Consider the following 14,518-nt stretch of genomic DNA (forward strand, 5'->3'; position numbering starts at 1 on the left):
ATGAATTATATAGGTGGGAGTTTTATTAAAAGTATGATATATATAACTTCTTTTTCTTTTTTAACGAGTGTGATAAGACTTCTCTTGATAATGTTTTATTTGAAAATTACAAAGCAACGAATAAACTAATTTTAATGTTTTATTTGAAAATTATAAAGCAATGAACAAGTTAATTTGAATGTTGATGATTCGATCTTCCATTTAATTAATATACCAAATTCTATAAATTTATGGTAAAAAAATCTACACAAAGAATGAAAAAGAAAAAATAAATAAATAAGTAAACCGTCATCTTCAATATGAAGTGAGAAAAACAAAGGATGGGACTTTCATATATTTCAAATTGATGTTACATTTTAGCTCATATTTTAAAAGAATTTATTTTATTAAATTTTAAAGTAGAAAGACATAATCTTTTAATGTTGGATTTTTGTTGCCACTTGTTGTGAATGTGATTGCTTTCTTTAAATGGAATTGCCCTTTTGTATTATTCAATTGCTTTACAACTTGAATATGGTTTTGAATTCGTTTTATCTCAGTATTTTAAAAGTTTCGTTGTATAAAATAAATTATTATAAAACGATTAAAATGACCAAAAGTATATTTTTTTAATAAAAATCTCATTCCATACATTTTGAGTGCGTTTCAGATTTACCTGCATTGACGTTTTCTAATGTTTTGTTTGGTTTCTTTTACTATTATACTTAAATATTTTAGTTTCTAAAATCTATTTCATTATTGTTAATAAAAATTTTTTTTAGAAAATTAAAATTTCAACTAGCAAAGCCTTAAATCCTATAAAACCCCCCCCAAAAAAAAATCCAAATACATACATATATATATATATATATATATATATATATATTTAATTTTAACTATTCAACCTCATTTACGGTATATTTGGAACTGGATGATTTTTTAGAGATTTTAAATCAAAATAAATTTCAAATGAATTTTATTGGTAATGATTACGGCAAGAAAGTGAATGGTTTTTAAAACTTGGAGTGATTTCAATTTCTTGTTTTATTTGAAATTTGTCATGTCTATAATGACCAAATTTTGCAAGATTATAGAATTGAATAGTAAATTACTAATTTAATTTTGTCCTATTCTAATTTTCAATTAACACATCATAGTTAAAAATATTAGTATAATTTTAACTTTCTTTTCATTTTCGATCATCATTCAAACATAAAATTTTAAATATATTCATTTCAAATCTTTCTCGTTTCAAATGAAATAATCAATTTAAAATTATTGATTTAAAATCAATTTTTAAATTTTCGTGAAGAAACAAAACTACCCTTTTTGGAAGTGTCAAAATCCAAAAAAAAATGTTAAAAACTTTTTTTTTTCTAAGAAACAAAATATTCAACTTGAGAAATAAAAGTTCAAATTTCTTATCTCAAAGAGATAATGTACACAAGTGGAGAAACAATCTGAATGTACATCAAATGTCAATAGACATTTTTTTACTAAGAAAAGAAAAAGAAAGAGAAAATTAAATAAATAAAATAGAAGTTGTTGAATATATAATTAAAGAGAATATGCTATCCTGTGAACCAAACGATCCCTTAAGATTCCATTATACAGCGCCACTCTATTTGCCGGCATTCCGCCGCCTCCTCCACCGGTGCTCGTCAAACGCCGCGCCGGACCTCTTCCCGGCGGCGGCGAAGAACCCAAAATTAAGCCTTTTTTTATCTGCAGTTCTTCAGTTCCAAAAATGGCCAAATCATCAGCAAAATGAACTCTTTTCCTTCCTTTCTTCTTCTTCTCCATCTCTTTCTTCTTCACCACTTCAAAGAAGGGAAAAAAACCAAAAAAAAATAATTAGAAAATAAAATTTTTGAAGAAATTTTGTGTGGGTTTTTTTAATTAAAAAAAGATGGAAATTGCTTACCAGAAGAAATTGAGGGGTCGGATTTATGGAGGCAGAAGGAAAGGATAACGATGACGGTTCCTGAGAGAGCTGCAAAAGCCATAGCCATGGATTGGGAGCTCAAGATTGAAGAAGACATGATTTGTAATGATTATTGGCTTAAGAGAGAAAAAAAAAAGAAGGAAAGGAGAAGAAATTAGTTTAATGGATGAATGAGATAATTGGAAAAGAAGAAACTTTGTTGGTGGTGTGTAATTTTCTAGAGAGAGAGAAAAATTGAATATTATATTGTGAAAGATTTTTTGTTTTTTCTTTAGTATATTTTATTGTGACAAGTAAATGGAGAAGATTTGTGCACTTTGATGCTTAAATTACAGAATGATCCAGAAATGCAATAATCAAAAGGATTTAAGAGTGGTGAATAAACTTAATTCGAATGAAGTCATAAGGATTTACTTAAATGAAAGTGGATTGCGGACACGTCTAACCCTTGGATCCCTCAAGTCCGAGCATGATTTTTCATGTCCCATTTGGTAAAGAGTCGATGGCGAGCATGTTTAGTAGAACCCACTCTTACTCAGGCTCATTTAGGTCATGGAGTGTAGCTTTGACCCTGGTCTCATCCATTATTTAGTTTGGTTTTCTTTGCTGACTTATGTCCAGTCTCATCCATTTGGTTCTAAATGACTATAAAAAGTGATACCATTTACCTAGATTCAAGTTTAACTTATCTCTTATAATTGAGCTAGAATTAAGTTGGTAGTGACTTGAATTATTTTAGTATAACAAAATGCAGGTTTGAAAATTGAACCGTCCATTTTATTGTAAAATGTATTTTTATGAATATTGAGTGTTATGCTTAGATTAGTTGAAGGAGGATTTTGAAATTTTTATATATAGTACGGTATAATGTAGATATTTTTTTTCCACTTTTGTCTAATTTTCATATTTGTTTTTATGTTGATTGGTACTTAATTTAATGGTGCGTTAATTTTAACGCTTCGTGGTTTGATTCTTAAGTCGCACCCAGGATTGTGCATGACTCTTCTGGATCTCTAGTTCTTGCGGGCTGTGATGAAAAAGTGCTAATGAAATGATCCATAAAGATTTTTGAAGCTTTAGCTTTGGTTAAAAGGTTGAACGATGTTATTTTAAATTTGGTTGTGGTTCTTCTTCTTTTCCCTCTATCTTGGTTGAATCTGATTGTCTTGATCTTATTTATGTCATCTTGCATAAGTATCAGGATTTGTCTAAGTTAAGCAGGTTTGTGAAGGAGATCGAGTTCTTATCAAAGGATGCCTAGGTGTTATCCTTTGTTTGGTGCCTGCACTCTTCCAATGGAGTGGCACACTGCCTGCGCTGCGATTTTTTTGTGATTCTTGGGGTTTTGTTTTGTTAGTGCTTCTTTTTCTCACTTTGAAGAAGTTGGTAGAGTCATTTATTGTTTGCTAATAAAATAAAATGTTTCTACCAAAGGGGGAGCTTGCTATTGCAGCTAGTTGGCCTGCAAATTTTCTTTTATTGAAATGTTGACCTTCTTCTTTATGACTTCAGTTTTTTGGTGCTTTGGTGCTCTTTTGGAATGTTTTTATTCTTTTACCTTTTTTGTTATGGCGCTGGTTTCCTTTTTCGTTTATTCCATTTTTGGGTTGTGATATAAAAGGAAGTGTTTGAAGTTGTTGCGGTAGGTGTCTTTTTTTATTTTTTATGGAGAGACTGTTCTTTCGATGTACAACACCGTATCATGTTTTTTGTTGTAAAAAAGAGAAAAGCATTGTCATCCCTATTGACATTGTCTTTGTGACTTTTGACAAGGAGCATTAAGTTTATGGGGAGCTTAAACTTACAAGATCAAAAAGCGAGAAGCCTGGTGTTCAGGGGGAGCATGACATGGGTCAAGATCATGTGACAAACAATACGAAGTCTAGGGGAGCCTAGATAGAATACTTGTCTTCGGTTCATTGTAACACATGATAGTGTATCTATCAGATAACTAGTTTATCTATAAACCTTTGAGCATCATTGATACTCCTTTTTAATTGGGCTCTTAGCCCCCCAGATGTAGGTGAAGTTACATCGAAAATTGGGTTAACATTTTGTGTGTTGTTTTCTCTCCCTTTATCTCTATGTGTTGGTTCTTTCGTCAGCAGTTTCATGACTGACATTGTGGTCTTATAACTTAATTGTCCGTGTTTTTCAATTGGTATCAAAGTGGGTTCTACTGTCATTTTTTATGTCCTTTTTGCTCTCTCCTATGGAACCAATTAGAGAAGGTGGATCTATGACTAGACCGTCTGTGCTATATGGGACTAACTATTCTTATTGGAAAGCGAAGATGACAGCTTTCCTCAAGTCTATTAATAATAAGACTTGGAAAGCGGTTGTGACCGGATGGACACATCCACAAACTACGGATGAAAGTGGCAAAGCCATTTACAAACTAGAGAAAGACTGAACCAAATCAGAGGATGAGGCCTTCTTAGGAAATCTGCAAGCTCTAAACGCCATCTTTAATGGGGTCAATAAGAACATCTTTCGTCTTATCAATACTTGTATCTCTGCCAAAGAGGCTTGGAAAATCCCGGAGGTTGCCCATGAAGGGACTTCTAAAGTAAAAATTTCTCACCTACAAATCTTAACTTTAAAGTTTGAATATCTAAAGATGATGGAGGAAGAAGCAATAACTAATTTTAACGTATTCATTCTGGATATTGCTAATGAATCTTTTGCTTTGAGTGAGAAATATCTGAAGAAAAATTGGTTCGGAAGATTCTTCGATCTTTACCAAAGAGGTTTGACATGAAAGTGATGTTCAATGAAGAAGCAAATGATATTTCCACTATGAACTAGACGAACTATTTAGATCCCTACGCACTTTGGAATTGACGCTTGATGAAAAAACTAATAAGAAAGATAAAGGCTTAGCTCTGCAGACGATTACAAATGATGAATTATCTTAAGGCAAAGAGAAAGATAATGAAGAAAATCTTGCAGATACACTTTCATTGTTAACCAAACTATTTGGCAAAGTTCTAAAACAGTTGAATAAGTTACCTGGTCATTACAACTCACCTCGTGTCAGAGACAACAATGGTAACATTAATCCTAATATGCATAAAAGTTCTAAACCAATTGGTAGTAAAAGAGAAAATGAATGAGGAATGAACAATAGTCAAATTGGTAGGGATCGTAATTTCAGATGATGAGAATGTGAAGGCTTGGGTATTTTCAAGTCAAATATCCCATTTATCTGAGGAGATAGAATAAAGGGTACTCTGCTATGACATCAGATGATGATTCAGACATAAGTAATGAATTTGATGATGAGATTCGAGCTTTGATTGGTTGCACATTAGTTGATGAATCTGCAGTGGACAGTATCTCTAACGTGAAGATGAATGAAGTATGTTACGAATCCAGTCAAATGTTTCTCAATTTGGAAACCTATCTCTTGAAGAAGTTTATGAAAGGTGGGAGGAAGATCTACTTGCCTTGGAGCATCATAAAGATCAAATTTAGAGAATTTAGAAACTGATTGAGGACAACGACCATCTTCTGAGCACAATCTCTGAATTAAAGAAGGAGTTAAAGTCCTCTCAACTACAGTTGGAGTCAATGTCCAAGTTTGTGCGCATGTTAAACTCAGGGACTGATGATCTTAACAAGATTCTTACCATAGGAAAGAAAATTGCAGTAGACATGGGAATCCTGTTCATAAAGTTGAGTCTTCCTCTTGAAAAATTATTTTTGTTCTTGCCCAATAGCCGCATAAGTCTGAACTTGAACCAAATGACCCTATGTCAATGTCAAATCCTGTGATCAGTAGAACTAAGAAGAAATGGGTTTGTCACTACTATGGAAGGGCTGGGCATATTTGCCCATTCTGTTTGTATCTCTATAGAAGAAACACATATAAACCATCTGGACACTCCTTCTTTAGAATGTAATCCATAAGTCATCCAAGTAGAAGTGTTCGTTCAAATAAACTTGTATGGCTTATCAAAGAAAAATCCCGAGAAGACATACCTGTAATGTTGTGTTTATCCACCCCCAAACTTAGAATCATGCTTGTCCTCAAGCATACGTTATACTCAAGAAATTTTTAACTCATCTTCCAGCGTTTCTTTGCGATGACCAACCTCTTAGAATATAATTTACTCGTATCTCTAACCATGGCCGCAATGCTCTCCTCCACTTCGGCTGCTTCTTCAAAGAGATCTTTTCTAAGTTTAAATTGGGCAAGCCTTTGCTCAAATAATTTTTATTCATTCTCCGCAACTTTACGTTCAGCTCTTGAGAATGTATTCGTTCAAAACAACTCAAGACTGCGATTACTTATTCAAATGCGGCGTTGAACCTAGTTACGCTCTTCGTTTTGGCTTGCCCCCACGTGTGTCATGCGAGCATCCAACTTCGGTTTTGTTTTATATTCAACTCAACCCATGTCTTGCTTAATTTGGCTTGCGCCAGACAGAGGAGTTGTGCTTATGCGTTGATCCTGGCAAGTTATCTTCGTTTTGGTTTGCCTCCACGGGTGTCATGCGGAAATCCAACTACGGGTAAATGTCTTTCACAACTTAACTCTTATAACTTGGGTTTCCCCATTGCGTTGACAGTGGAGTTGTTATTCTGATTTTTTTTTTACAATGATCGCAATATAGTGAACACAAATCTCTGGCATTGCTGCCACTCCCAAACTTAGAGGTTGGCAGCACTCTCACCGCAAAGCTAAAAACAAACTCAATAGGAATGCGGTAACAAATGTTTGAGCAAAGGTTTGCATATAACAAAACTTAGACTGTCAAATTTTTGAAGAAGCCATTAAAAGTAAGGAGAGTGATAACTTGTAAAAATACAAGTTATCTTTGCTCTTAAGTTAGAACAATAAGGGTTTTTAATGATAAACTCTCCTCATTTTTAATAGAAACGCATGGGTTTACTTAAACAATAGCAATTTCATGTAAAAGAAGTTTATCACTAAAAATCGCGGCGCTAACGCACTACTTTGTAGGATTTCAATGCAAGAACTAACAATAACGCATTAGACAAGTGCCACAGGAAACTCGCTAACGCATGAGCCATGCGTCGGAGGAATTCAACGCATAGAAGATTCGTTGCTCCGGGATGATTGTGTCACATCACCACTTGGAAGCATGGGCACCTGCAATAGGCGGCGTCTGAAAAGCTTCCAGCAGCAAGCAACGTCTGAAAAGCTTCCAGAGGTCAGGCGACCAACAGGACATGGAGTTTAATGCTGACCAAGGCATGGACTTAAATGCAACCCATCCTCCTATTGGATGAGACCAACGCCTATAAATACTTGAAGACCCTCCAGAATTAAGAGTTCAGACAATTAAAAGCTCCATACTCTCTGTAAATTTGTAGACTTAGTTTTAGTTTGTACAAGTTGTGCCGAGGTATAAGATGATCGAAGGAGCTGAGAACCACCACCACCGCCGGCCAAGGAGTGGAGAAAGTTTATTCTTGAGAAAGATACTCTGTCCTCGGTTCTTTAAAGTGATTGTACACAACAAGACTGAGCCAAAGAACTACAAGAGATTGTATTCTTTGGCTTGACTCAGTCTCTCTCTTAATATCATTTTCATTTCATTTTGATTGAATATAGTTCTTTGTAAAGACTCATTGATCCTTTATAAAATTCATATATTTGATCATCACTTTTGCTATTTTTTATCTTCTGTTTATGTTGAAAGCATTAGAACTTCATGCATAATTCTATTCCAACGCCTAAACCAACGTGAAAACTTGGTGAAAGCTTCTTTACTTAGTTGTTCGAAAGAATAGCTAAGCCGCATTAAGTAGAATGTCTAGTACAACTAGAGATAGACTTACTGGTGTTTCTTGCATTCTAGGTTAGACGCATGCACCCTAGAGATAGACTTGTATATTATTCGCATTGAGAAGTGTTGAATGATGTCTAATGCATGAACAGAAAGATAAGCAACCCATCCCATTTCATCCACAATACATCAGTTGTGTGCAATTATATTAATCGGCGCGTCCACCTACTTAAATTCCATTTTCACATGATCCTTCATTTTCCACTCAAATCTTTTGTATTGTCTTGCACAGGCCTAGCATGTTAGTGTAAATAATACATCTTTCACATTTATTTAGGAAAAACCTCCTACTGCAAGTACAACGCATAATTTGTGTTAGTGAAACTAAATCCCTATGATCGACCCTGGACTTGCCAGGAACTTAGATTAGATTTATACTTGGGTTTAATCTAGGAAAATTTGAACGTTATTATAAGGAGTTGTGTGCCTTCTGTGCATAATACTAACGCCCAACGCGTTGCATTCATTTAAACGCATCAAGGCAGAACGCAACACTTAGACTTTATTCTTCCAATCTATTTTACTTTACACACTCCTGAAGCATCTCACGATAACAAGCGAATAGAGAGCCTTGTGATGCTTAGTTAGCGGATGCGGTGAATTATATATACCATCATAGATGCATCATAAAGAACCGCAATCGGACAAGGAGAATTTCAAAAGGATAATGCATAAAGGATAACAAGAAAAGAACCTTAACTAGAATATCAATTTTGTCGGTACTTAGAACTCATGTGGAGAAATAGCCATGCATTGAATGATGGAGAAGATTCTTCTTCAGAACCATGGCATCGAGTGGAATTATTAACGCACCTACATAAAGCTAACGCACATTCATCCAAGAAAGCAGCCACAAATCCAAAATGGCAATAATCAAATAAATAATCTAAAGTTAACTAGGAAAGCAAAGTAAAGATAGAGTAGAAGACATCCCTGGAGAAATTGAAGTGAAGCTACCGCAAGGAGTCTTCCATGCAGGAGATTGATTTCAACTGCTTAGGTCGAGACTTGTTATCCTGACCATTGGAGCTTCCAACAATTGTTGAACGCATGTTGGCTGACATGTGCCTAAGATTGCTTCCAGCTTATGCGACAGATAGCCTTTCTATCTCAGGGTCAACATTGACTTTCGGCACATTGCCTTCATTCAATTATTGTTTGCAACTTGGTCGCACAAGCTACAATACGCCTGAAACTAAAAGGGGTGCCTACAAAAACACAAAACTTAACAAACTATTAGCTGCCAAGTCCCCGGCAACGGTGCCAAAAACTTATTGATGAAAATTATTGAACGCAATTATGTGTGTTGCATGTCTTAAACTATGCATTTATGCCCATGCATCAGATGTTATGTGTTGGAATGGAAAGTATGCGTTAATCTAGTATGCAATGACCATGCGTTCCTATTAAAAGTTTTCTTGCCCTCTCGCCAAGTATAACGGGAATGCAAGTTTCTCGGGTAATCCAAGGTTGAACACAGGGACTTGTAACTCAATAATGCTTGTGAAGCAATGCATTTGAGGTGATGAATTAAAGTAACAAGAAGAAGTTAATGGATTACACACTACTCCTACTCCTAACTAAACAGATTGAGCAATGGAAGACTTGCGATGAGAATTGGTAGATACGCAACAACTGTTAACGCATATTAATGTTTATTATCTTAAATCACTCGAGCAATCCCAACTCATCACACTAACGCATCACACACCTCTCGGTGGTCAGCCGCATGACTATATCTCTATAGTGCATGGTTGTGTCGAGCATAAGACCGTGCCTATCTCTAGGAATAATGCATACTTTGTTTTAGTTCATTCCATCTTTTACCTTCTTAGGTAGTTAGATGTGGCTAATAAACTTATAGACAAGCATTGCAACAACCCATCGACAAGCGTTGCTACAGCCTTTCACCAAGCAAAGAGGATTAACTCACTATACTCGCACAACGCACACCTCTCGATGGGTTGCTACATGCGTCCTATCTCTAGGCTACACGATTGAGTATGCGATCACCCTTGATAAATAAATGATGAAGGTAAACGATGATAAAGATAAAGATGATGAAGAGGATGACATTGAAGGAATCAATATATGCATTGATTACAAAATGTCTTAATATCTAAAGCTAAAATGTAATACAATATAGAGATTAGAGAAGAAATGAAAGACTCTGTGTCAAGGCTGCTGGTGGTGCCATGGATGGATGGTGGAGACATCTCTCTTGGGCTCTATCTCCAGCGAAAGCTCCGATCGTCACTCGAACTGGTTTATAGAGATGAAGAATCCTCACAGAAAATCTCGCTCATGCTCTCATCTGTGATCGTAAACCTTCGCCTTAAGGTAGAAGTTCGAATGATTTGAAGTGAAGGTTCAAGGGCTATTTATAGAGTTCAAATGCCGACATGAATCATGATTGCATTATGTCTCACTGCTGCCTTTGTCGCGGTATGGGCAATGTCACATCATCTTATCTTGTTGATACTCCCAAAGTATGCGTTCGAGCTTAATTCAACTGAAGTATCAATGCATTCCACCCATCTTGCGATCACCCTTCTATTTAAGGTTATCACTCCATGGCTGCAATCTCCAAGTGATGAACACATTCGATCGATAGCCACAACTTCCATGCGATGGACGCATTCGGTTGATGGCTGTAACTTCTATGCGATGGACGCATTCGGTTGATGGCCGCAACTTCTATGCGATGGACGCATTTGGTTGATGGCCGTAACTTCCACGCGATATACGCATGCGATCACCGCATGCGTTCATCTATATGATCGCTCGGCTTCACTGAATGCAATTGTCTTTGCGGTCTCCTGGCTTCAGCGCATGCGTTTGATTTTGCGATTGCTTATTTCCAGTGCATGAGTTTGATTTCTACGATAGCTATAAAAATAGACACTTTGACACAGAATAACGCATAATATTGGGGTTAGTGAGGATTTAGGTTCTGATCGATGCAAAAACTAAAATTTTCACAAATTCTAAGTATTATCACCGCATTTCTACTTGTTAGCCCTCATAATTCTAAATAAAAGGCTTATAATAACTTGCATTTCTGCCATTTATCACTTCTCTTCACACTTCATCTTAGAAAGATTGGTATTTTGATAGTGGGTGATCTCGACACGTGACAGGTGAAAAATCTTTTATATGTGAGTTAAAGGCTTGCAGATCTTGACATGCTTTAGAGATGGGGCAAAAGGAAAGTTTTTGGGTAAAGGGGATCTATCAAAACTTGGCCTTCCTATTCTTCGTGATGTTATGTTGGTATAAGGATTAACGGCAAACTTAACCAGCATTAGTCAATTAAGCGATTAGGGGTATCAAGTGAGCTTCTCCAAAGACAAATGCTTACTAAAAGATGATAAAAGTATGACTGTGTGGGGTGATCGATCTTTAGAAAATTGTTATCGTTGGATTTCTGATAGGTCTACAGATGTTTGTCATTCATCTAAAACTAGTGAAGCTAAAATTTGGCATAAACATCTTGGTCACATAAGCCTTTGATCAATAAAAAGAACCATCACTGAGGAAGCCATTCGTGGAATATCACCTTTGAATCTTGAAGCTAAGTCGTTTTGTGGTGAATGTCAAGTCGGAAAACAAGTCAAAGCCTCGCATAACAAAGTTGCTCAGTGCAGTACAAGGAGAGTGTTAGAATTACTGCATTTGAACTTGATGGGTCCTATGCAAGTTGAGAGTTTGGGTCGAAAGTAGTATGTTTTTGTCTCCGTGGATGACTTCTCTCAACTTACATGGGTCAGATTTATTAGAGAAAGATTAGACACCTTCAAAGTATGTCAGACATTATGTCTACAACTTCAATGCAAACAGGAGAAGAATATTATCTGAATTAGAAGTGACCACGGGAAGGAATTTGAGAATTCTCATTTTCTAATTTTTTTTTGCCTCTGAAGGGATTTTACATGAGTTTTCAGCTCCTATTACTCCTCAGCAGAATGGAGTTGTTGAAAGGAAGAACCGTACGCTTCAAGAAATGGCCCATGCCATGTTGCATGTCAATAAGATTCCTCTACACTTATGGGCAAAAGCCTTGAATACAGCTATATTCATAATAAGGTTTCTCTTTGCCTAAACACTGATATCACTAACTATGAACTTTGGAAAGGAAGGAAACCAAATGTGAAATATTTCTATATTTTCGGTAGCATCTGTTATATCCTATCTAATCGTGAGGAAAGAAGGAAGTGAGACTCTAAGTCAAATTAGGGTATCTATCTTGGATACTGAACAAATAATAGAGTCTACAAGGTCTTCCATAAACGGACACAAACCGTGATAGAATCAATAAATGTTGTTGTAAATGATTCAACACTAATAAAGGAAAATGTTGATGATGAAAATCAAATATTTCCTAAGAGTGTAAAAAATGTTGAAAGTGAAAGCTCAGAGTCATCAGATCATGATAAGGATGAAACAGACCTGGCAGATGCTTCTGACATGAGTAATAACATTTTGGTACCTAGTGTCTTAGAAGATAGTGAGTCAAATAAGTTTAGAGTGGAATATTGTAAACCAAGCCCATCCATTAGAATACAGAAGGCTCATACTCCTATCAGTATCATAAAAAATATGAACTCTGGGTTACTACTCGTAAAAAAGATAGAGTTGACTACTTGAAGACGATTGGTAACATATGCTTTACATCTCAAGTTTTTGTGGAACAACCCAAAGGATTCATTGATCCATCTTATCCGCAACATGTGTACCGACTTCAGAAGACTCTATGTGGTCTTAAACAAGCTCCACGGGCTCGTTATGATAGATTAGCAAATTTTCTAACTAAGAATGGTTATTGTAATGACCCAAGTTCAGGAGGGGTACATGAATGAACCGATATCACATCTGAATGAGAGGGATCCTGAGGACATGAAAGTATGGTCAAGAAAAGCTTAAAAGAATTGAAAGTTATTACCTATACTAACAAGGTGTACCTTTCTTTTCGATGATTCAATCATAAGAACTCCAAAGTTAAGCGTGCTTAGCTTGGAGTAATCTTATGTTGGGTGACCTTCTGGGAATTTTCCTAGGATGCATGTGAGTAAGGACAAAGCATGTTGAAATGACCCGTGTTGGTTTTTGTGGGGACAACTTTCACTTCTAATTCCACCAAAAATGATGTCGTTAACATAAATCTGGGCAATAATGAATTTTTCAACAACCCTTTTTATAAACAAAGTCTTATCTATTCTTTATAGAATTCCACCAAAAATGATGTCGTTAACATAAATCTGAAAAATTCATTATTGCCCAGATTTATGTTAACGACATCATTTTTGGTGGAATTCCCTAGAGCACGGTAGACAACTTTGTTGGTCAAATGAAGGGTGAGTTTGAAATGCGTATGGTGGGAGAGCTTACATACTTCCTTGGGTTACAAATTAAGCAAATGGAAGAAGGTATTTTCCTATCTCAAGATAAGTATGTTAAAAATATGGTAAAAAAATTTGGTCTGGATAAAGCTCAACCTAAGCATACCCCAACTGCTACTCATGCCAAACTTACACTGGATTTCGATATTGAACGTGTCGATGAGAGTCTCTGTAGGAGTATGATTGGAAGCTTACTCTATCTTACCACAAGTCAACCTAATATAGCTTTTGTCGTAGGTGTTTGTGCATGATATCAATCCAACCCTAGAACCAACCATATGATAAATGTGAAAAGAATTCTTAAATATGTGTATGGGATAGATGACTATGGTCTTCTATATACCTTGGATACAAATCTTGTTTTAGTAGGCTATTGTGATGTTGTCTGAGCGGGGTGCACAGAAGATAGAAAAAGCACGTCAATAGGCTATTTCTTCTTGGGAAATAATCTTATATCATGGTTTAGTAAGAAGCAGAATCGTGTATCTTTATCTACTGTCGAGGCTAAATATATTGTTGCAGCGAGTAGTTATGCTCAATTACTTTGGATGAAACAGATGCTTGCTGAGTACAATGTTTTCCAAGATGTCATGCCATTATACTGGGATAATATGAGTGCCATCAACATATCAAAAAATCCAGTTCAACATAGTTGCACCAAGCATATCGACGTAAAACATCATTTTATCTAGGAACTGATTGACAATAAAGTTATTTCTCTTGAACATGTTTGACGAATAACCAAATTTCCGACATTTTTACAAAACCCCTTGATACCATTACATTTAAATCCTCGAGGACTACTCTTGGTTTATATAAATTGAATTTATAGCAATTAGTGTTAGTTATGACATATTGGAGAATGTGGGCCGTCAGTTCGACTTCTCAACCCTTATGGACGTCCACTTTATTACGGTTTTTAAAGAGCTTGGTTTTTTAACTGCTTCAATCGTTTAGGCTATCACATAGCAAAAGTCTTCCAATCACATAGACTATCACATAAACAAAGAGAGCCTATCATATATGCTCTATGTTTGTCATGTAGACTACCGCATAGTCTATTCTTTAAGATCTTTTAGTAATTCTCTTTCTCTTAGTTTTAGTTGTAAAATTGGAAAACTTTTTTTTTTTTCATTTTATTACAATTGTCATAAAATTTTCATAACCACCCACTAAGGTAGTTTTTGAGAAAAAGGGATTATTATTCAAAATAATAAATAATATAAATAAATATGATAACCAACTTATCATATTATATTTATAACCTATAGTTTTAATATTGCATCACATACAACATAAATTATAGTTCTTTTTCTCTATTTTATGGCATTTAATATAAATCATATTTATATAATTTAGAACTATTTGAATCTCAT

At 35.4% G+C, this 14,518-nt stretch overlaps 1 protein-coding gene across 2 annotated transcripts; it reads right to left on the minus strand.

Annotated features, from left to right (window-relative positions):
- Nucleotides 1–1,376: 1,376 nt before the first annotated feature.
- LOC120080255 (uncharacterized) lies at nucleotides 1,377–2,543 on the minus strand. 2 transcript variants are annotated; one of them, XM_090314493.1, is made up of 3 exons: nucleotides 2,339–2,543; nucleotides 1,904–2,040; nucleotides 1,377–1,799 (listed from the first exon to the last, which is right to left on the minus strand). In XM_090314493.1, exons 2-3 carry the CDS (start codon nucleotides 2,019–2,021, stop codon nucleotides 1,537–1,539), a joined length of 381 nt encoding a protein of 126 aa, XP_090170619.1. In that variant the 5' UTR covers nucleotides 2,022–2,040; nucleotides 2,339–2,543; the 3' UTR covers nucleotides 1,377–1,536. The 2 variants fall into 2 exon arrangements, with proteins under 2 accessions (XP_090170619.1, XP_038890799.1); XM_039034871.2 differs by lacking the exon at nucleotides 2,339–2,543 and having other exon boundaries at nucleotides 1,904–2,305.
- Nucleotides 2,544–14,518: the final 11,975 nt, after the last annotated feature.

The sequence above is a fragment of the Benincasa hispida genome, chromosome 6, assembly GCF_027475165.1.
Source record: "Benincasa hispida cultivar pf3 chromosome 6, pf3_genome.v1.1, whole genome shotgun sequence".
Classification (NCBI taxonomy): domain Eukaryota; kingdom Viridiplantae; phylum Streptophyta; class Magnoliopsida; order Cucurbitales; family Cucurbitaceae; genus Benincasa; species Benincasa hispida.

Coding starts and splice junctions, on each gene's coding strand:
- LOC120080255 (XM_090314493.1), bottom strand. CDS start 2,021: ATGTCTTCTTCAATCTTGAGCTCCCAATCCATGGCTATGGCTTTTGCA. Junction 1,800..1,903: donor CGACCCCTCAATTTCTTCTG/GTAAGCAATTTC, acceptor CCTTCTTTGAAG/TGGTGAAGAAGAAAGAGATG.